This window comes from Amphiprion ocellaris, chromosome 16 (assembly GCF_022539595.1).
Source record: "Amphiprion ocellaris isolate individual 3 ecotype Okinawa chromosome 16, ASM2253959v1, whole genome shotgun sequence".
NCBI lineage: Eukaryota > Metazoa > Chordata > Actinopteri > Pomacentridae > Amphiprion > Amphiprion ocellaris.
Genome location: NC_072781.1, coordinates 19,484,537 through 19,508,189, shown reverse-complemented (window position 1 = coordinate 19,508,189; position 23,653 = coordinate 19,484,537). Strand labels below are relative to the sequence as shown.

Genomic DNA, 23,653 nt, shown 5'->3' with positions numbered 1-23,653 from the left:
CTTTGCTTTATAAGAAAGTTATTTAAAATGGTAATTTACTTTAAGTAGAGAAAAATGAACAGCATATTCTATATAAAGATGTAATCTTTGAGGTTTTAGTGATATAATGCAGATTTTTCATATTATTTGCACAATTCCTTTTAGCACTAAACATTCCTTACAGTTATGTTCTGTAATTATTTTTCATGTTGATAGTTGGTAGTGGTTCAAATTACCTTTACATCCACAAGGAACTGATAAGAAACTAAGCAGAATGTGATTGTGGTGCTGCTTGTAGTAAATAATCAGACTGTGTTTGTTGACTTATTAAAGATAAACATATTTTGCTTACACTAGCTGTTTTCCACCAGTGACAGGTGTTACCAAACATATCTTGACTGAAATTCTTTAGGATTATAACCTCTAAATACAATTTTTACCATATTCCTCTTGTTGAAAATGGCCTATCTGTGGCTTATTCTAATATAGATTATACACACTAAAATGGTACTTGTGCATTTAACTATTAGTTTTAACTAGTTCCTATAGTCAAATCAAATTCATTTATGAAGCACATTTAAAACAACCAAGTGTTGAAAAGTTATTAATAGCAACAAATCTGATGAAAAACAATAAAATAAAGCAAAATAAAAGACAGCACAATAAAAGATGAAGTCTGTGGGTGTTAAACTGTACTTGCATGAAAGGCCAAAGAGAAAAGTTTAATCTTCAGCAGCGTATTAAAAGTTTCAGAAGTCACAGCAGTTCTTACATGAAAATGTTCCAGCCATGAGGAGCAGAGATTGTGAAAGCACGATCGCCTCTGTTTTATGTCTGTATCTTGGAACAATCAAGAGCAGTAGTTGGTCGACCTCAGTGCTATAACTAGGGTGTGAAAATTTAAGTTCTGATACGTAAGGTGATGTCGACCCATTTAAAACGTTAAAAACAAGAAAAGCACACAGAAAGCACACTATTCTGCCAAGGCTGTTCAGTCGTTGTATGATTTCCGATGGATAAGTCCCGATAAGTCTGCAGTGGTTGATTTGTAGTAGGATCGCAAACATATGATAGTCAGCAGGCAGCTGACGTAGTGTTCACTTGTAGTCATTGTTAGATGCCACTATCTCGCAATGATACAGAAATCTTTAACAAATCCATGGATCCAGACTATAAGCCGCATCACTGACAAAATGTAATGAGGTGGTCCTTGTGTCATTTCTGACCTTCACTGAAAATTAAATTCAAAGCCATTGGTCTGTTTTTGAGTAATGTTGCTAACAGACAAACGTATGCCGATTGTCACATAACTGCCACATTCCTTGGTGGAGTAAAAATCTAAAAAATGCATCCCGGCATGGATGTACACTACCATTCGCAAGTTTGGGGTCACCTAAACAATTTCATGTTTTCCATGAAAACTCATACCTTCAATCATGTGCTAACATAATTACACAAGGGCTTTCTAATCATCAATTAGCCTTTCAACACCATTAGCTAACACAATGTACCGTTAGAACACAGGAGTGATGGTTGCTAGAAATGTTCCTCTGTACCCCTATGTAGATATTCCATTAAAGATCAGCCGTTTCCAGCTAGAATGGCCATTTACCACATTAACAATGTCTAGAGTGTATTTCTGATTAATGTTATCTTCACTGGAAAAAAAATGCTTTGCTTTCAAAAATGAGGACATTTCTAAGTGACCCCAAACTTTTGAATGGTAGTGTATGTGATCACACTTTCTTTTAACCTCTTACAATAAACTTGGATTTTATGCCAACTGTGGATACTGAAGAGATGGTTGTTCTACGCCTACATACAGTTACAATAGTCCAGATGAAAATATTTCAGAGGCAAAGAAATACTAAACCTTGGCTGAAAGTCTTACCCGAAAAACGTTGGTTTTGACCACTGAGCTGACCTGTCTCTCATACAGTATTTGAATATAATATATAACGAGGTAGTTTAATCCACTTGTTTCATCCAGGTATTCACTCCTCTTGTGAGATAAGTTGATCTCTATGGGCATGTAACAGTCATTCAAGGCAAACCATCATTTTAAGAGAATATGATTATTCATAAAAAACTGCTAACTCATAGACATCTGAAATGTGGCACTTGTTCCAAACACAAACTGCTTTTTTTCTAAATTGTCACAAGGGAGACAAGATTAATAGTATTGGTTTAATTTTAAACACTGTGGTCTAATTCATTTAATGTATAAAATACAAATCTGAAAAGTAACATTAAGTGTTCGATAAGTCCAGTGAAGAAAAAAAATCCAATATTTTATATTGATGTACGATAGTAGAATTTAAAAAAGTAACCTAAAATGGAAATAAATATTCAAGGAAAATTCCTCATAATTGTACTTTGTTACTTTCCCCTGTTTGGTATAGAATCTAAATGTTCTACATAATCATAAAGTCCCACGTGCTCATTTATTCTTTTTTTTTTTTTTAAATGATCAACTTGCATTCCTGAATAGACATTCATGTGAAGAAAAGTCAAGAGAAATAATAAACAAACATCAGAAACAGTGACCAAATTTACAGAGTCTGCAATGAAGTGTCTGTCGTGGCCGCCCTTTAATGAGACACAGTTCTGTAAAGTGTGAAACACATCGAGTGCTACCATCTTGTTGGATCCTGTAAACCCCACAAGTCTGGTTCTTGAAGGAGTATTTTAGTCAGCAGGGCTGAAAGGGGAAGTGAGAGGTGGGATTCTGGCAGGGCCAGCTTTGGTTGGCCAGATTATCCCTCTCATGCAAATGCCCTCCCTCCCTTGTTGGGTCCCAGTCAAGCGTGGGGGGCTCGGCGCTGGCCACAGCTGCTTCCCGTTTCTGCTAAATCACACAGCAGCCATCTGGACGAGGCTGTCTCCACACAACGCCACCAAGCTCCTCTGCCGGCCCTGAATGAGCCTCTCCAGACAGGCCTGGCCCTCAGAGCCTCGGCCCCGGCCTTCTGCTCCAGTGGCTGATCCTCTCTGTCCCAGCTCTCTGCTGCTGCTGCTCCTCAGAGGACCATCAGGCTCCTCAGGTCCTGGACAAAGCACATTTAGTGTGTGTGTGTGTGTGTGTGTGTGTGTGTGTGTGTGTGTGTGTGAGAGAGAGAGAGAGAGAGAGAGAGAGAGAGAGAGAGAGAGAGAGAGAGAGAGGGAGAGAGAGAGGGAGAGAGAGAGAGCGAGTGTACAGAGGATCTCCACACTCATGCACATCCTATTTTTGTGCATGCTACCAGCGCTCTCCTATAACACAAAGGTCTCTGTGGAGAATAGCACCACTGCAGTATGTTGGCCCTGCCCTCTTAGCAGACAATATGGAAAAACAGTTTTAGTGAGAAAGTTCCACAGATACTTCAAGAAAAGATCAATATTTAATTTCCCGAATCCAGATTGCACCTTGCAACCACCCATGGTCTGTTAAGGTCCAATCTGTGGAGAAGTGTTTATTTATTCTCCTTTAACTGCTAATTGTCTTACAGCCTGTTCACTGTTTTTTCACAGATGTCAGTCATTCACCGTTTCTCAGCTTTTCCTTGACAGGTAGAACTGAGCCGGATCTTGAATGACATGTCAGCTTAATTATTTCAGAAAGTTTGAGAGTATTAAAAGGGTAAAATGGTAGAATAAATCTGAGGTAAACTTTCTGTTCACTCCACGAATAATTTTTCCAGAGCCTCACCCTAATTTATGATAGACTTTTTAATGTGGACATTTCTATGCTCTGTGACGTGTTGTTAATGTAGTCCAGTATATAATACTCTAAAATGCCATAAAGTATATAAAATATCCTTAGGCATATATATGGTATTTTGGCTCCCAAATTTTGCCCCTGTAAAATTGCAACATTTGGAACAAGGTATTGTTAATGTGGCAAATGACTATTGTAGCTGAAAACAACAGATTTTTTAATGGAATATCTACATAGAGATACAGAGGAACATTTCCAGCAACCATCAATCCTGTGTTCTAATGGTACATTGTGTTAGCTGATGGTGTTGAAAGGCTAATTGATGATTAAAAAACACTTGTGCAATTGTGTTAGCATATAAATAAAAGTGTGATTTTTCATGGAAAACATGAAATTGCCTGAGAGACCCCAAACTTTTGAACGGTAGTGTATATACACATATATATGGCGTTGCCTTATGAGCTACACGTTCCTTTTCATGTATCAGTTCTGCTTTTTCTATATATTTCTGAAGTCATTCTCTCAAAAACAAATCACTGCCCCACTCTATGTGCATATATAAAATATCCTTTATTGATATTTTGCAAGCATAAGGCTCCCTTCAAATGAAGTTATCTTCATTTTCATTTAATGAGTCAAACAATTTTTCACCATCATGTATGAAACAAACAGTCCAGGAGTACATTTTCCTCTGATAACACTAAAAATAGCTTCCAGCAGCAGTCATGGATCACCTCATACACATTTAGTACAGTTGAACAGGAAAAAAATGCAGCTTTTACTACTCTATAAGACAAACATCGATCACTGTAATAAATACAAAAACAGACAGGCATGTAAATGTTATAAATACTATGTAGGTTATTACAAATGCAAGAACAGCTCAAAACCTTGTGAGGAACTGTGGGTTTACCTACACTGATTGTTAAGTTTTTACTGATTGTATTTAATACCAATGAAAAGAAAGCATGTAAATCTTATTTAAAATGTAAAAAAAAATAAAATAAAATTTGCTACCTGGTTTTCCAAAACAAAATACACATTTATACATATTATATTTATGGCAGTATGGTATTTATGATATGGTAAATACAAGATTTAGAACTCATGAAAAAATGTGGCACAGTAACTCTGCTGTATTGTTTTCAATATTTTGTTTCTTTAAAAAAAAGACGGATGAGCTGGTGGTCCTTTTGTACACAGTGTCAGAAATGAAAATAAATGTTTTTTCAGGAATTGTATACCTTTATCTGTGGTCAACAAACATGCATACCTTGTATAAAATCACAAGACATCAACAGTGTATATTACATCACATTTTTCTATGCATTTATTGCAGGTGCTTGTCTGTGAGTGAGAGTGGCATGTTTTCCAACCTGTTTGTCTGTGTAAAGTGTGTGTGTGTTATTGGGCCTCAGAAGCGATGCTCTCCTCGTGTTATATGGGAGGAGAACTCGTATCGATCTTGACTCCGGTGGCCACAGAGGTTGCACTCGAAGGGGTCTCTGAAGCCGTGGCAACCCATGTGAATGGTGTACATGACATGGTCCAGGAAGAGAACCCGGCAGTGTTCGCAGCGGTACGCCCTCACCTGTGCCCCGTCTGCGGTCACCACCTTGAAGCCCTCGGAGGCCATCTCCATGCTGGCCCGGATGGCATCATACTGCCTCTGCTGCTCCTCCTTCACCAGGGGCAGCACACCGTTCCTCACCCCCGACGTGATGTGGTTGGTCAGGTAGATGAGACCGGGCGCCGCTGCGCTTGAACGATCCTCATTGTTGCTCTCGGTGTCCGTGGAGTCCTGGCCGCTGTGGCTGGGCGAGCCGTCCTTCTCGCTGGAGGCAGACTTGGAGTTAGAGAGCAGCAGCAAGTTTTCAGCTGCACTGTCTTTGGCTGACAAGCCCGTCCCTGTGTGGCCCTCTATGGCCGGCTTGTGGAGGGGATACATGGAGCTGAGAGCAACTTCAGAAGAGGAGGCTGGCGAGGTCTGGACCAGAGGCCGCAGTGACTCAGCCCCCAGGTAACTGATGGCACTGTTGATGGCCTGGTCAATGACGTGGGGCTGAATCAGCTCTCCAGTTCCTCCGTCGTAAGAGAGGTCAGACAGACGTTTGTCTCCTGAGGAGCCAAAGAGACACAGAAGAGCAACGTAAAGGTCATACATAGTTAAACTCTCACCTACATCCTGTCATCTCACTGAGTTCCTCCTTCCAAGCTGATTTCAAAATGACTCACTATATTGTTTTTATGTGGTCTCATGGTCTCTCATTAATATGTCTTGCCTGGTACTAGCACATTCTGAATATTTTATTTTACTCCCTTGTTTGTTATAAAGACCACAACCTGAATTTCAAATAAATATGCAATATTAAAACATAATCTTTTCCAGCTGCATATAGAAAAATAAAAGGCACAGACTGTGATCAGGCTGAACTGCATGCATCATGCAGCATCAGGATCAAAAAATACAAACCTAACGAAAACAAAACACACTGTAGGTCCATCTGAGCAGCTTTCAAAGATGCAGCAGTCACACTTATTTTTCAGTTGCAAGAATAGTGATATTGTATTTACACAAAGGAAGCAGAGTTCAGCCCTTACCCACAAACTTCTGTGGCATAGTGCTCTTACGTTTAGCTACATTATTAGCTAGTCTGTCTAGCACCAAGGCTCTGTCAGATCCCGTCTGGCTTAAGTCTTCCCTCTGCTCATTCTGGTTGCTTTCTTCCTTTACTACTGGAAAGCAAGACAGAGAAGTAGATTTCAGCATCAAGTAATCTGAGTTTGTTTGTTTGAAGTCATGAAACACATTCCTGGTGTTTTTTTTCTCACAGAGCACAGAGCGGACTGTTCTGACACATGTGAAGCACTTGGTCTACAAATATTGTTTATGCACACAAGTGATGAGATGTGTTTCTAGGTTTAATGTGGAGGTTTAAAAAATCTTGTGCATGAAGTAGCTCTGTTTATGACTACATAGTGTATATGGACAAAAAAGTGTCTTAATTAGCTCTGCAGTTGTTTTAGATGCCTAAAAAAACGTCTTCATTAGCCTGCATTCAAACGGAAATAACAGCAGTTGAGTCTGTAGAGTTATATTCAGTGACAGCAACTTTGTCAACATGGTACATTGTTGCTGCATGCACAGAAAGGCCTGCGCTCAGGGTAAAGTAGGCCATTAGATCTGGGTGAAAGCAAAATGAACGCCTCATGAGGCACCAACCCGTGTAGATGCTGTTTTGCAGCCCCATGCACTGGAGGTAGTTGTGACATCGCTCCTTGTGCTCCTCTAATGAGCTGCGCTGCTTGTAGCTCCGCCCACAGTAAGCACATTTGTGGGGTTTTCCAACTGCAAAAAAAAAAAAAAAAAAACGAAAGAAAGAAAATATCAGTAAATATCAGTAAAAACAGAACAGTGAGATGATCACCTGCAACATTTTTACATTAACACAAAATTCGTTTAACATATAATGATCCACTGTTCTAAATATCATTTCTAGTAGCTTCTTCTTGGATGAACACACGAGTGTCACATTTCCAGTTTGACTAAAATAAAGAGAAGAGGAAGATATACTAGGTTTCTGGCATGAAAGAGGGTCCGAAAAACAAAGAGTACCACTCACAGAAAATTCATTGACAGAAATCCCAGGGAAATGACTCGATAGCACCGCCCACACTTTTTGACTGACAGGGATTTTCTGTGCAAAAACTTCATAAGTAGACTGTCCTATTTCTTAGGATCGTCAGCATTACCTCAGGTCCTCTGTATTTTGGGGGAATTCAGGAAATAAAAGAGGGGGAGTTTAAATTCTAGAATAAATACTTAATCATGGTGGGTAATTCCATTTATGTTTCACCAGTGAAATAAAGACACAAGGAAAGCACTCAGAGAGTGCAGTAGTTGTTTACCCCCCCCAAAAAAAAAGTTCAGCCAAAAAATTCCCCCAAATTTCTGAAAATCTTTAAAATATCTAAAGTGATTACAAATATATCAGTAAAACTTCTAATATTCTCATAAAAAATCAACCAAAATCCAGTGAAATTCGCTGGATTTTGGTAGATTTTGTTTGTGAATGTTCTTAAGAAATATTTTTACCATTTCTTTTTTTCCACCAAAAAATGTTCAGGACACGAGGTTTAATATAGATGTATCCACAGACAAAATGACCTTATGCTGAGCACAGACGTATGTTATGCATGTGTACGTTATGTACGGATACCGAATCATGTGACCTAAGTATGTAGCAGGCGGCAGGAATTGATGGGACTCGGAAACACCCCCACAATTTAATCAGTTGTTCCTTGTATCATTTCTGATGGATAAGTCCTGCTAAGTCCACAACGGTCGATTTGTAGTAGGATTGAGATCATGTGAGCAGGCAGCTGATGTAGCATTCACTTGTTGTCATAGTTACAGTGACGCCATGCCGCTACCTTGCAATGATACAGAAATGTTTAGCAAATCTGTGGATCCAGACTTTAAGCCACATCACTACCAAAAGCCTTTACTGTTAATTAAATTCAGCTCTTGAGACTAGGCGAATTAGTTTTTGTGCAGACTTAAAAAGTGAATAATCTATTACATGCTTTAAGTTTTGTCAGTTTTCTTCCTTTTTTTTTTGCTAATTCTGCTGAATGTGCTCATTAGTGTAAATTTTAAAATGCACTTTTAATCTTTTAGGTTATCCCTTCCCTGTTTTGTGAAACTACTCAAAGCAAGCACTCTGTTTACACCCAAATTTCATTAACTCATACTTCTGCAAACCATTTGCAAAAAAAAGTGACACCACATCTACACCCTGTCAACTTCCCCTTATATAAGCCTGAGGTCTCGCTGTGTGCACTGCACAAGTTGTCATGCCTTTTTACAAAGGCTTCCACCGAGCGCAGACATCTTTGGTGCCTGCCACCTTCGTATACTCACCCGAGTGCGTGCGTAGATGGCCCGTGAGGGCGTCCCTCCTGCGACAGGCGTAGCTGCACAGGTGACACTTGAAGGGTTTCTCCCCTGAATGCAGCTTGATGTGACGCAGCAAGTTACCCTTCTGGGTGAACGAGGCACCACACTGGCTGCACTGGAAAGGACGTTCTCCTGGGGACAAGAGCACAGAACAGACACATTACTGCAAAGAGGTGAACAAAACACACAGGAAAGGAACAGAAGAAAAATATTTAACATGTATGTTTTACTGGCACCCAGTTTTATATGTTTTAATGTGTCCGATCAGGCAGTTTATCATTTTGTCTTAATTTCACTAATATGACTAGGTTTGGTCCCTCCACTGACAACAATAAAAGAGTCTTTTCTCTGTGGATGAAATAGCAGGCTGCTGCGGGAATGCGGGGTCACTGCACTACAAGCGTGCCGAACGCCAGAACAAGCTGGATGACGGAGCGTCTCCAGGGCAGAGAGTGATCCAGCAGCCTGTGGGAGGGTTTCACAGCAGAGTGACACTCCATCTCTCCATGCTCCCCCTGCCCCACCAACTTCTGGCGCTCTGATCGAACAAGAGCCTTTCAGACTCAGCCTGCCAGTTCCGTAATGCACCATTGCCTAGGTCAATTTGATCTGAAAATCTAATTTTTTCCCCTTCTTCGTCTCTAAAATAAGAGCGGCACATCACAATGCAAATTCAGCCTCATTTGAATAAAGCGAAGGAAACACTTTGTGTTGAGAGCCAGTCTTCCTGATCAGCGCTTCTGGAATAAACCAATATCCAGCCTCTCCGAGTGTTGTGGCATTCTGTGAGAACATTTTAATATGGCTTTTTTTTCAAAGACCCCCATAAAATAAGAGTCACCAGTGAAGCAGCAAAAATATATAAAAAAAGAAATTCATTAAAAATGCATTTCAGGAGCAAAGACTCACCACAGAATTTTTTCTATTTAAATAGGAGGCACTTCATTATATCTCTTATTGTACTTTCTTTTGCATTTACATTAGTCTAGTGTTCCTTTCTTCCATTTTGAGTTTCATTAGTTTCTAAAGCTTCACAGTTAAGTGCCTTTTTCACAAATGTTCCCCACCACTGGTTTAGCTCCATTACAATAGGATATCAATTTTGAATTTTGAAAAACTTTTGATAGCCAGATAATTGTCACTTCATGGAGATTCCATTTAATTGCAGCAGATATCCTGTTTCTCAGCTGAGGTCTGATGTCTTTTTGGGCCAAGTTTGTCTCTGCTACTTTATCACACAATACCTTGATCAGTTACTGTTGCTTGTCATGTGGTAATTCAGAGACTTTTAGATGAAGAATAATGAATGCTAATGGTATACTTAAAGCCTATTTCGCGCACGATAGGAGGGTGTACAGCAAGCATGCCATTAACTACAGCTACAAGTGAGTGTGAGGGGGACTGCAGACATAAGAAGTTTATTTAAGACTCTATCACTAATGCTTATGCGAATACAAAGACGATAGTAAGGGAACCATGATATTGCCTGTGTTCATGTAAAAAGCTACTTTGAGACCTTTTTTGTCTCTTCATGTCTAAAGAAATGCTCTAGACAAGAGAAGGAGCCGAAGCAGACACTTTTCTGTCCCTCATCCATCTTCTAACACTGACAGTGAACATGGGTGCAAAGGAAGGGGAAGAAGTATTGCAGACGGCTTACCAGTGTGGCTTCGCTTGTGCACCATCAACACATTGGGACCAATGCAAACTATCCCACAGATATCGCACTTGAGCTTCCCGTTGGGCAGCCGGATACCGCCGGCTGAGGAGAAGGCCTTTGCTTCGGGGCTCGGCTGTGAGCCGTTCACCTTGGCCCCCGAGGCATCGATCACGCGCAAGTCTTCCGCGCCCTCCTCCTCCTCCACGCCATTCATGTCACAGGCCAGCCCATTCTCCTCATCACTGCGAGCCTCAACTTTAATGTTACAGGCTGGAAAAGAGGGCAGGGGTAGGGAGGGGGCCACGGTTTAGAATACCAGCATGGTCCTTTCATGATGTTAAATACTAAAGATGGGCAATTTATCAGTGTGGTGTTAATACTGAGAGACAGAGGTGTTTATCCTGACACTGTGCTGTAGCCTTCTCTGAAGAAATCTGACCATCCTCACTGAATGAATTGATATGTTATACACATCTTTTAGAACTGATCCTTTGTTAAAGTGCAGGGGAACTTGTTTTACTTTTTCTTTTTTTACTTTTTTGGCATTATCACTGTTATTTAGTATCATTCCTAATATTTAAATGATTTTAAAATGATTTTTCGGACCTTCTTTTAAGTGGTTATAATATTTTCAGTCATTTTATTTGTCGTTTTATTCTTTCCTTTCATCCTACTTGCACAACAATGTGTTTTTCATCCTCATTATCACCGTTTAAATTACACATTTACTTCCTCATAATATAAAGACTTGAACTCAAAATGTGAATTTTGACCATGAAATCAAAGTTCTTATTTTCTCAATATAATAAAATATGGTGTGGATTTATTAGGGTTCACTGAGTGTGGTATTGTAGTCAATGTGGTTTCTGTTCATTCCGTATTTCTTCTGTTGTGATAGACACTTTATGCAATCACACTGAAGCTGCACTTTCGTATAATTAGGGCAGCAAGAGCTTTGAAATGACAAGCCTCCTTTAGTGCACATTGTGACATTTTCATGTGTAGCGAGATGCTGCGTCAAAAATTTCAAAAGCTTCCTGTCATATTTCTGAAATTCAGCTCAATAAAACTCAACAAACATCAGCTGAGGTCAACCTCTAGCCTGCACATTTAAAGCTTCAACTCTTTCTCTGTGTTAAAGCAGCACGCTTCATAAGGATATACAGGTGGATAACATGTCTGCTCTTTGAGGATGTCAGCATTGAGATGAAGAAACATGCCATCATCTCACACCATCTCACTTTGGTGAAACAAATGACAGCAAGATAAACAGGAAACAGAGACACAGGAAGCAGTGTGAAACTAGGGACGAGCGCGGTATCTATCAGAGCAACAGAGTGCGATGAACACTGACAAACGCACACAAACTCACACATGGCCTTTTCACAATCTTCTTCATATGCGGGGCTCTTAATTTGATTTTTGACATTTCCAGCGTTTCAAAAGGCACACAGAAAATGCTGCACAACTGATGAAAGCCAACAACAGTTAGAAAAACAATCTATACTCTGTTTGATGCTCCTAGAGTGATCAGAAAAGAGAAGTGTCCTGTGCGATAAGCTACCAGCTCCTTCTTTTCCCACCAGAGAACTGTAGAAAAATTAAAGAGAACTGACAGATCATGCAAGTCCCACAGCTACCGACCTGTGGTTTGCATGTCACAGTGGCAGCCTGATTTCCCCATGCCTCTATCTCTGTTTGTACAACCGAAGAGGAAGAAGTGGAAATCATGAAATATAGGAATCTATGGAAAAGGGGAAGCTTCAGAAAGAGGGCCTGTCTAACTGAAATACCAAGAATTATGGAGAAGTGACAGAAAGGGAAGCACGGGAAAGGAATTGTAAAACAGCCTGTAACTGAAACAGTTCTTTTTTTTAGGCAGGAGTTTTGTTTTCACCGAGAGTCACTGAGGGAGAACAAGCCTCCTAATGTATGTTTCCCATAGAGTGCAGGAGGTGAAATGAAATTCGAGAACAACGCGATGATGATCGTTTTCCGATCAAAGGCACATAATCCGATTGTCCATCTCCACACAACATGTTTTTTATATTCAACAATCTGGTCATCTGTTTGACTGTTACGTTTTTTTTTTTTTTTTTGGACAAACTGTTTTTGCTGAGCAGATAAGATAAGACACACCAGTTGTGCATGCAAAGGAAGGGAAATGCTTCACCGTCTTAAAATATAAAAAATGTGCTGAAGGTACAAAACTGGTCATGAGTTACATAAAACTGTGTTTAAATTAGTGAACAGACATACTACACATGCATCCAAAATGTCATTACAGTACAAAAAGGATAACAATGTAAGTGGGGATTTACATGAACTCAAAACTGTCATTAAGCATTTTTCACTCACAGTGTCTTTGCTTTTATAGGCATTCACAGGTATAACTTCAGACAGTGCCTCTAAACATCACCATTTATTGTCACCAGGTAGCTACACTTTAAGCTAGCAATTTTAATTATTTATCGGTTACTTTTACCTAAATAATTACTCATTATGATTTGCTATTTCACTATTCATTTATATAGTGAACTATTTCAGTTTTTTATACATTATAAAAACTATTTCCACAATTTATTATTTACAGCAAATTGTTTTTACTGACATCTTCTACTATACTATTAGCTATTCCTTTGAACCACGCTGCTGTTAGTTTTAAATGACATTACTGTCGATAACTTTGAGTTAACTATTTTTACTGCTAGCTGCAAAAGCTAGCAGTAAAAATAGCTGTTAGCTACATCAAATGTGGTTAGCTACATTTGATATAGCTAACTCCATCAAACGTTTAACTGGTTAATGGCATTTATTTCAACCATTTATTGATTACTTTTAGACAAGTGTTTTAACCAATTACCTTATACTTTAGCCAAAGTTATTTTTTTGAACCATTTGTCCATTATGTTTAGCTAACTATTTTAACGCTTTATCATTACTTTGGCTAATGTTGTTTACTCATTACTGTTAGCTAACCCTTTTAATTTTTAGTTGGCCATTTTAATTATGTACATGTTATTTTTGGCTAACATTATGTATTTCAATCATTTATCCATTACATTTAACTGATTATTTTAGCCATTTATCTGTAACTTGTAGCTAACTACTTTAACCATATAGCCATTGCGTTTGGCTAACTAACCATTCATCCATTACATTTGGCTAACTAGTTTACCATTTATCCATTCGTTTCAGCCAATTATTTAGCCTTTAGCTGGTGATTTTAATCATGTATCTCTAATTTTTGGCTAACATTCTTTATTTTAGCCCTTTATCTATTTTAGTTTTTTATTTTAACCAAGTATTACCTTTTTAACCATTTATTCATTATGTTTGGCTTGTTAATTAACTATTTATCCATTTGTTTTTGCTAATGTAATCTAATGTAAACATTTATCTATCAGTTTTACATATTATTTTAACAAATCTGTTACTTTGAGTTAAGTATTTCAGGGGTTATCCATCACAGTTTGAACTTCTGAATTAGTTTACACACAATCTCAGCAAAGTGTGTTCAGGTGAGTAAGTGTGAGAATTTTTTAAAACTGTAATTTCCTTTTTTTTTTTTTTTTTAAATTAGGCTAATCACGGTTCATCAAAAACTGTGTGCTTGCCTTAATGTTAGAGCAGAAGTACTCCCAGTAGTATAAGTACCACTGTTCGGAAACCACTGGATTAAGACAAGTGCAGTCAATTTGCACATGTGTCCTTAGTCTGTTTGCAAAAGTGAAAGACTCTTACAACCTGCACAGAGACTTAAGGCAGCACATGTGTATGAAGTTCTCATTTGAACCAACAAGATTTTTTTTCAGTCAGACAAAAGCACTAAAATGATGATGTAAGTGCAAATTAAGCTGCAGGGATTTTTTTTCCTATCAGGTTCTCTCCATTTACATATCACAGAGCTCAAAAGCAAAACTCGGTAAGTGGGCGAACAACTTAACCATCACTATTAAATTTATCGTGTTAGCTACAAAACCTCTGACTGTCAGGATTTTATGGAAGTTTTTTTTAGATATCACTCTAAATAAAACTCTTAATTTAATGGCTTTTCTATAGATTTCTCTGCATGTGCAAATGTAGAACTGATCTGGGAATTACTTGATTTAAACACTTAGGTGGATGTATACTATCAGGTGGTTTCATAGTTGAAACAAAGCAGTAAAAAAATGTAACTTTATGTTAAAAACCCCAGTGAAGCTTTCAGGTTAACAGCAGCCTGGAGCAGACAGAAAGGAACCATGAACACTGGACTGATACCCACTCGCATGGATATGGGGAAGTTGTGACTAAATTGGGAGAAGGAAGAAAGTTTTTACTTTATATCATGTTTGTCTTGATCACACATCCTGATTTGCTCGTTTTGGGAAGCAAGCATTAGGTAGTAGTGAAACAAAACAGGTCTCAATAAAATAGCTATAACATGTTTCTCTAATCCTCAGATTACACACAGAGATAACGCATGCTGTAGCAGAGAGTGGAGAAACAGAAAATACTGACATACCTGACTTAAAATAAAAAGCTTGAGAATTAGCATGGCATGAAAAGAAATAAACCAGTCATACTGACAGGGACCAACAGTAGATTGTAGACAGTGTAGCAAATGTGTTAGTTGTGCAGCGTGGAAATGCAGGGAACCTGTTGAAGGTTCCTGTTACTGCCTTGTGCTGCTCTCACTGCCTGAAAATAACCTTTGTGCGCAGCAGTGGAACCACGTGTTAAACCACACTAGCAACACACTCTACACAACTTGCAGGAACACCAGAAACAGCCTGCTTTTCCCCTCACACATTTAGTTTTTTTTTTTTAAAAACTCGCCTCCATGTTTTCGGGAACTAGACAGCTCCATCTCGGTCTCATGTCTCTGAAATAGCAAAGGTTCCGTCTGAGTCACTGAAAGTGAAAGAGAAATCATTTCACCGGGATGCAGTGAAGGTCATTTTACTTTAACCAAATCTATCTTCAGTCTTATTTTCAATTTAAGTCACGCAATGCAATAATTGCTCTTTTTGACATTCATCGGCGCTGACAACTGACTCGACACTTTACAGGAAAATGGGCTTCACTTTACCGTATGAACCTCCCTAATGCTCGAAGTCACATACATGTAGACTGCAGCATTGTGAATGTGCGCCAACACTGACGATTCCAGGCTGTGAAGGCTTATTTGCAACAGGAAACAACCTGGGTTTTGAGGTTTTGAGCTTTCGATACTTTGAGGTCCCGTGTCCCACATATAGTCCTCCTGTTTTTTGCCCTTTTTCACGAAAGAGAACTGAGCAGCACATGATCCTGTGTGATAATTATAACTCATTCGGGCTTTTATCAGAGAGGCAGCGATGCATAGATGTAGCAGATACTTGCACTTCCCTTCTTTCTCTCTGTCCCTATATAGACATACGCACACACACACGCATGTGAAGGGAATGAACAGAAACTCACATATAGTACATTAAGTCATACATCCAGACTGCCAGTAGCTGAGCCCGCTTTACTGTCTTTACATGATGGCAATGAAAGTCAGGCATTTAAATAATCTGCTTTTGTCAGTTGACGCACTTCCTGACTACATATTTTAATTGTTTAAACGCCATCACAGCTCTCGTTGGCTGTCTGTGTTCAGTTCAGCTCAACATTCTCAACAGTCCCAAAGTCAAAGAGAGAGCCTTTGTGAGTAAGCACGTGTGTGTGTGTGTGTGTGTGTGTGTGTGTGTGTGTGTGTGTGTGTGTGTGTGTGTGTGTGTGTGTGTGTGTGTGTGTGTGTTTTGTTTGTGAGTGCGCAGGTGTGTGACCTATGTGGTGCAGTGATGCGCTGATCTGAGCTTGGCCTTGTTCCTGAACTCTTTATATCCAGGAGTGTTGAAACTGTCTGATGGCAAGTTCTTCTTAGGAAATTCTTACACATCCTATTTCAGTTTCCTCTCACATCTTATTTTTGACTGTGTGCTGCTAATCTTTGCCGTTATCTGGTTAAAGGGAACAACGCTGACAGGATGGTCAAGTTTGGGCCACTTAGCTTTAGTTTTTTCTGTCGCAAAGAAAACAACTATTTTCATTTTAGTAGAAATTTAGATGAGAAATTTTCTCAAGCTTGACTCTTTATACATGTATCTCAAAATGGCTCTACTGTTCTTTCAACAAGCTGTGACATTTTGGACATTTAGTGGCACAATGTGCTTTAAAGTAACCGTGATTTTTGTGAATAAACATGAATAAAAATCTTCTAAATAATACTTACATAATTTATTCTCTAAAAACTGCAGGTTTTCTATGTGTGACTCATCTTGCTGTCATACAAACGTATCAGCCTTTATGACTAATGACCATTTCCTGTTCCTTTACAAACCACCTATCTTAGGAGACTTGAGATAAATATACGCCACTGATCTGAGTCCCCCGGCAGCTTCATCCTTATTTTCACCAAGGTATTCCCTGGCTTGCTGTTCACAAACTGAAATCAAGGCCACATTAGTTATTCCTTAAGATTTGGCTGCTTAATGACATGCCATGGATCAAAGAGATTTTTTTTTTTTTTTTTTTTTTTTACCTTTCCTGCCAATGACCTAAAAGTGTCTCTTTGCAGCTTTGAATTAATTTTTCCAAGGGATTTGGGACGGCAAATATCTCCCACTGGATGAGCATGGGATTAGATTATAAAAACATTTTAATGCTTGTTTTAATATATATGTTATGCTTTTGATCCTGACATAACTTTCATTTAACCATTTCACTCTGATTTGGATGCTTTGAGATTAAACACATGACTGTTGGGAATGGCACTGCAGTGGTTTGGACTCATTTTGATTGCTGCTTCATGGGACACACTCATTTCAATCTAGCAATCACACACTCATATTAATGCACTTTTAATTGACACAAGCGTCAGTGGTGGCTCTGACTGACTGTGGGTGCGTTTGGTGAGGAGTTGCCTCGTACCTTTGTCTCCTCTGTTGTTCTGCTGGTGGGTGGAGCTGGCTGACAGGTCCTCGGGGACCGCCATGGGCTCCTCTGCCTCCTCGGACACTTCATTGGCAGGGGGGCTGTCCCTGCCTGGGGAGACACACACCAGCAAACACCCATCACTCAACACGCAACCCCTCGACACGACTCATTCAGAAGAGGCAAAATTACCTCGGGGTGGTGTAAGAGCCTGTTTGTGGGCCTATTGTATCTACTTTGTGATCTGTACATCTCAATCATGCAGTAGGTGGGCTTTTACCTGGCATCTGGGCCATTTCCTGGGCCTCCTCTGTCTCCATGCGGTGCAAGTACTCTAATGGGAGAGAGATGGAGATGTAGATGCGTATAAGTTTAATCAAGTGCAGGCGGATGTAACAACATTCTAAAAAGCTAGAGTTGGATAAAGGGTGTACTTCTCGCTGTGACTCCATCACCTCACTGAGATCACTCCTGTCACAGCCACAGACACACCACTGGGCCCCACATTACATTACAAAGAATTACAGACATTTTCATTACAAGGCTGACAGAGAGTCTGAGCTTGGAGAGTGGCTTGGCTCCGGCTGATGTGGCCCGCTGGTAGCACAGGGTTGCTGGGAATGGGCTTTCACACCACATTTGTTATTTATTGTTAATTTCCTGCCACGTAATCATCCAAAAATGCAAACTGACTGCCGCAAAATTAAGCAGAAAATTAACTGGCCCCAGGTCACCCTGGATGCGGGTGTTTGCCGTGCCCAGCTGATCAGTGCTCGTGTTCTCTCTAATTTACTGAGCATGCATCGCTGAGCCCGAGGCCTGAGCATAGACACATGCAAGCCACAATCAGAAACAAAGAGAGGGAGCGAAGGAGGGAGAAGAAGAAGAGAGGAAAGCAGCAAGATGTGGAGGCAGAGAGGTGGATAGCAGCAAGAGGGCAAGAAGTCAGGAGAGCAAATGCAACAGGAAGGTACAGAAAGAGAAAACAGACAGAAAAGCAGGCCGAAGGACAGAGAAGTTCTCTTTATTTATTTAATTTTTTTAGCAAGACGAGGCAGTCAAGTCCAGAAGCAATCCTCTGGCCAGGGCTGAATATCTGAGGAGTCACTAGTGCTCGTGGCCCCATTAATAATGGATGGCCCTCAAGCCTGCAGCAGATGGGCCCGACAGCCTCAGCCCCAGCTCCGCCACTTCAAGAAGCCCTTGGTGGGGCCGCTGCCCAGTCCAAGCAGCCACACAGGGAGAAGTGAAGCTCCCAAAAATAGCGAAACAAGCCCAAGGGAGAAGGGGAACCTAGGCCTTCCTGTTTTACTGACAGATGGCTCCACACATTTGGAACAAATAGTGGGAAGCGACCGGGCCGCTCTGTCGCAACGCACAGTTTTCTGCGGAGTCAAGTCAGGAGCTCGATGGCCTTCAGACGCCCAGGATGCAAGTGTGAGGGGAGGAGGAAGGAGGAGGGGGGCAAAGGTCACTGGTGCAGATGATTTGTTCAGCACAACACAGGAGTGTTGCGTGTTACTGTGCTGAGCTGGAAGTCTGCCATTCTTCAGCATCTGGAGTTTGGAGGTCGGGGGCAGAGGGAGGTATATTCTCATGTGCCCTTTTTTTCTGGGCAGATGGTACGAGGGGGAACACGGATGTGTTGGCGTGGGGGCTTCGACAGAAATAAAAATGAGAGTTCCTACATTCAGTCAGAACCCACTTGCGTAGGCATGTGGAAAGTAAGGTGCACGTAGAATATTCAGGAAGTAGTAGTTTTCACTGTGTTCCACACATCTGTTTGCTTTTTCTGCGTACTTTTTATTTGTACCTCAACTTTTAAATAATATCCCAACTGAAATTTTAACATGCCAAAGTTTAGTCTGACTTGGACAACATACTTTTGTGACAAAAACTTTTTCATCCATTAGAAAATTTTTCCTCAGACTAGAATGATGTGTGAGTGTGTGTGTGTTGGTGAGTGAAAGTTAATGTGAGTGAGCACATAAAGTGGGGGCAGGTGGAATCTTTCAGCCAGTGCAAATGGAAGTCACAGAAAAGACTTGTGACACAGAGCGCAGGGGGGACTGGAACAGTTTTGGTCGGAGAACGTCAAGTGAGGAGAGGCAGGAAGAGGCTTGTGGGTTGACAAAATTCTCGGTCCTCCTCCTGCGTGTTTGTGTGTGTGTGTTGGGTGGCGGCGTGCATTCAGGGGGAGGGAGGGTTACAGGCTCAGAGCGAGGTGCAGAACTACACCAGGGAGCAGGGTGGAGATGAGAAACAACGAAACCGTTAACAGATACTGAGGACCACACCAGCAAAGTCTGGATACCCAGGAGAAAGCTTCAACACTACTGTGTGTGTACATGAACAGTCATAATGCACATTTAAAATGAACTGGAAACACTAGAATACATATGCAGGTATAGAATTATTATTTTTTCTTTAAAAGGCATTTCTTGAGAGTCTAACTTGGAGTTTTCTTACTTTTGCACTTTTCCTTAAGTTAAAGGAACAATTAAATATTAAAAATGCAAAATAAAATTAAAATATTTTTACATTGGGTGAGCTGCAATTAAACAGTTTAAATACATATGATTTTATGAATTGCACATTAATACTGACCTCACTCTGACAGCACCAACAATAAACACACCATTATTTCACGCACTCCACTAAAAGTTTCCACATTAGGAAGCAAAGTAATTGACGGTTAATAAAAACATTTGAATTAATAATTTGAACTCCCTGTGGCTTTTCGAGAAGTAATGAAGCTGAGGGCGCCTTCTTATCACCCATTAGGAGAAGAGCTGCTCCTACGCTGCCAAACAGCGTGGTGCATAGTCACCTTTGTTCATATGGAGATTCTCATCAGTAATTCATGAAATGTATGGGTGGAAGTGGGTAGATAGTGTTCACAGATGTGTTCTGGGGAGCCTATCGAGGGGGTTGGGGGGGGGAGTAAAGGTGCACTGAAGAGAAGTTTCCTTCATTTGCATCTGACACACTTCACTACTCTGCTATTCAGACAGTGCAATCATTTTAATAACTGTCTGTCTTCCTCCCCCCTCCAACACCACCTCACCCCTGCCTACTTCTGTGTCTACTGACAAGAAAGATGATGCATCTGCAGACAGATTTGCAGCACTTTCAGCACTTCTCTTTCCAACCGAGCTATGAAAAAGACTTATTTGTGAAGGTACTGCTGGGGTTCGTTTACAAGTGACAAATCAAAAACTGCTTTTTTTGCCAGGTGATACAGTTTGTTAATTATGTTAGATTTGTACTAACTTCTCTTAAATGTTTTCAAATTAAGAAAAATAGCTCTTCAAATTTCAAATGTATTCAAACTTGCTAAAATAAAATACAAATAGTTTAAGATATGTTTAAATGAGGGCTTTCAATCACACAAACACCACTTTAAAGATTCAGTTAGAAAAATTTAAAATAATTCTTAATTTAATCAAATACCAGAGAAGTGTATTTTTTAATCTCCTTTTTTGGGTAAACTTCTACAAGCAGGAACTTTGAGTTTTGTGTTAAAAATGAAACACACTTCATTTCCTCAACAGTTTAAATCTCTCGGTTTTTGGTTCTGGGCGTTGATGTGCAACTTTCCACCTCTGCCAGCGGTGTAAAAACTTTCATCTGTCCTGCCTACATGTGTCTTTTTTCCTTCCCTTCACACAGACGTGTAACTGAGACTGTGGTTCGATTTCGAACAGGTGAACACAAAGATTAACGGTATGAAATTATCTGATCGATCATTAATTTGAACGTATTTAGACGCGGCTTTAGTCGGTGTGTAATGATTGCCTGATTTCCTGGTTAAGCAGCGATAAAATGTTTGCTTTTTGACGCCGGATAAATTCATGTATTCATCATAAGTTAGATTTTTCGTCGCTGAAAATGTGTATTTTAATATTTCACAGATAAAGAGGGACAAAGTGAAGTTTAGTGAGCGCGCACATCTGTTGCAACAGGTGTTAAAACAGGAAAGTAAAAACAGTTAAACTGGTTAAAATGGCACACACGAATACGTAATTTGTAGAAAATCTTACAAATTAAATTAGCATTTTTTAAAATATAAATTTAAGTGAAGAGGAAATCATTTATCCATATGTTCCCAAAAGAAAAACGGAAAATAGGGAACAATTCCACCACTTCCCTTAAATTACCTGCTATATGTAGAAACAAATATTACACTTAAATTAATCTGTTCTCCTGAATTTCATTTTCACACTGTTGTCCGTTACTCCGCTATACAGCCAAATTACGCGCACTAAACGGGATCTGATGCTGCGGCGCACCTGCACCGAAACTCTAAGGAGTCTTTTCCAGTCAGGCGTAAATGTTTCCTAAAAACCTCCAGAGCAGACGGGCTCAGTTTAGAGGTCCTGACCTACACTCTGGGATGAGCGTGGACCTGAAAATTGCGGTGGAAGTCACTTTACCTGCTATTCCTTGAGTTTGCAGTATGAAGTTCTTCCAACTCTCCCCGGCTCCATGTGCAGAAGGTCGCAGCGCCGCGGCGGCCCCATGGAGCTGCGCCCTGAGTCCCTCCCCTCTCCACTGCACTTCCTCGTTCCAGCCCAACATGACTATGTCTCTGAGCTAGGCTGAGGCATTTTGCTCGCTTTTATCCACGGTCTGCGGCGGGGAGTCGAGCCACCGAACCCTTGGCACTTGCTTTGTGCCGTGCCAATAAAAGCTGACACCCAGTAGACCATTACTGGCAGCCATGCATGAGATGGGATGAGGCGAGCGAGGAGAGTGGACCATTCATTGTTTATTTATTTCATTCACACCGAGGAAGCTGATGGAGGGGTTGGGGGGGTCTCCTCACTTGCATATTGGACAGCTCCCTTTCTGTCACCTGTTCTGGCACGCTGCTGAAGTAGTCCATGAAATTAACACAAGTGTTTTCTCTCCTACATAACGAGTTTGTTCTCTTTAATGTTCCATCCATTTGACTTTCTCTTTGACTCTTTTTTAATGTCACAGCCTCCTGTCCTCCCTTTTCACAGAGGTGTCCAGAATCAGGATTATGTCTGAGCAAATAGTTTTTTTTTCTTTCTCAGCTTTCTTACTTTCTGTTTCAATTTACACTGAGTGCACCCTCACACAGTTGTTGCCTCAATCCTGCAGAAAATTGCCATGCAGATGTGCGTTTAATTATCGAAATGTGGTTTTCCTTCTGGTTTTGTGCAGAGGAGTTACAAACCAACACAGTGCCGCTGGCTCCAAACCCGTCACCCTCATATGTGAGTTTCAGATGCTGCTGCCTTCACTAGAACTTTTACATTACAAATTTTGCCACAAAGTCAATCATCTAAATTCAGAACTGCTTGGAAGCAACTTGAGACCGAGATCCACATGATGAAATGTAATTTAGTAAAATATCACCACACTGTCTGCATTAAACAGTGAGCCTCGCCTGTAGTCCTGTAGATAACATGCAGTCAGCTACAGCCATGGATCACGTTATACACCCTCTTAAGCTTTTTAGTAACTAGTTTCCTAGTTTTTTTATGTCAATCTGAACGTCAACCTCTAGAAGAATTGTGTAGTTAAATCTGGGGAGGGACATAGCCTGAATGTATTAAAAGAAATATAAATTGTGGATTAATATTGATGGAAATTCTAAATAATGAATGAGTTCCACGTCTGGTTTGACTAAAAATAATAATTTTCAGGTTTGTCCTGTCATTATTATCTCATAGGAATATCTGATGGAGTGGATCTTTGCAATGCAATTTCTTTAATTATGTATGTTTAATTCTATATCTACACACCACTATTCAAAAGTTTGGGGTCACTTAGAGTGTCCTTATTTTGGAAAGAAAAGCATTTTTTCAATGTAGATAACATTAAATTAATCAGAAATACAGGCTAGACATTGTTAAGGTGCTAAATGGCCATTTCCAGCTATTCTAGCTGGAAATGGCTGATTTTTAATGGAATATCTACATAGGGGTACAGAAGCCCATCACTCCTATGTTCTAATGCTACATTGTGCTAGCTAATGGTGTCGAAAGGCTAATTGATGATTAGAAAACACTTGTTCAGTTATGTCAGCACATGAATAAAAGTGTGAGTTTTCATAGAAAACATGGAATTGCCTGGGTGACCTTACACACTTTAACGGTAGTGTGTGTGCATACACACACACACACACACACACACACACACACACACACACACATACACATACATACATACATACAAACACACATATAATACATATATATACACACACACACACACACACACACACACGCACACGCACACGCACACGCACACGCACACGCACATATATATATATATGATGTACAGAATAAACTGTGGTTATTCTTCTCTGTTTTCTCTATTTGTGACTATTTCCCAGTATCCCGCTGTGATCAGGCCCCGAGGACGGCTCTTATCTCAGGAG

At 40.1% G+C, this 23,653-nt stretch overlaps 1 protein-coding gene across 5 annotated transcripts; it reads right to left on the bottom strand.

Moving 5' to 3' along the window:
- Positions 1-4,227: 4,227 nt before the first annotated feature.
- ikzf1 (IKAROS family zinc finger 1 (Ikaros)) lies at positions 4,228-21,941 on the bottom strand. Of its 5 annotated transcripts, none has more exons than XM_023277061.3 (8): positions 21,675-21,941; positions 17,519-17,572; positions 17,236-17,349; positions 10,297-10,566; positions 8,601-8,768; positions 6,900-7,025; positions 6,278-6,412; positions 4,228-5,794 (listed from the first exon to the last, which is right to left on the bottom strand). In XM_023277061.3, the coding sequence occupies exons 1-8, from the start codon at positions 21,817-21,819 to the stop codon at positions 5,091-5,093; spliced, it is 1,716 nt and encodes a 571-aa protein (XP_023132829.2). In that variant the 5' UTR covers positions 21,820-21,941; the 3' UTR covers positions 4,228-5,090. The 5 variants fall into 5 exon arrangements, with proteins under 5 accessions (XP_023132829.2, XP_023132830.2, XP_023132834.2 ...); XM_023277062.3 differs by having other exon boundaries at positions 6,278-6,409; positions 21,675-21,831; XM_023277066.3 differs by lacking the exon at positions 10,297-10,566 and having other exon boundaries at positions 6,278-6,409; positions 21,675-21,940.
- Positions 21,942-23,653: the final 1,712 nt, after the last annotated feature.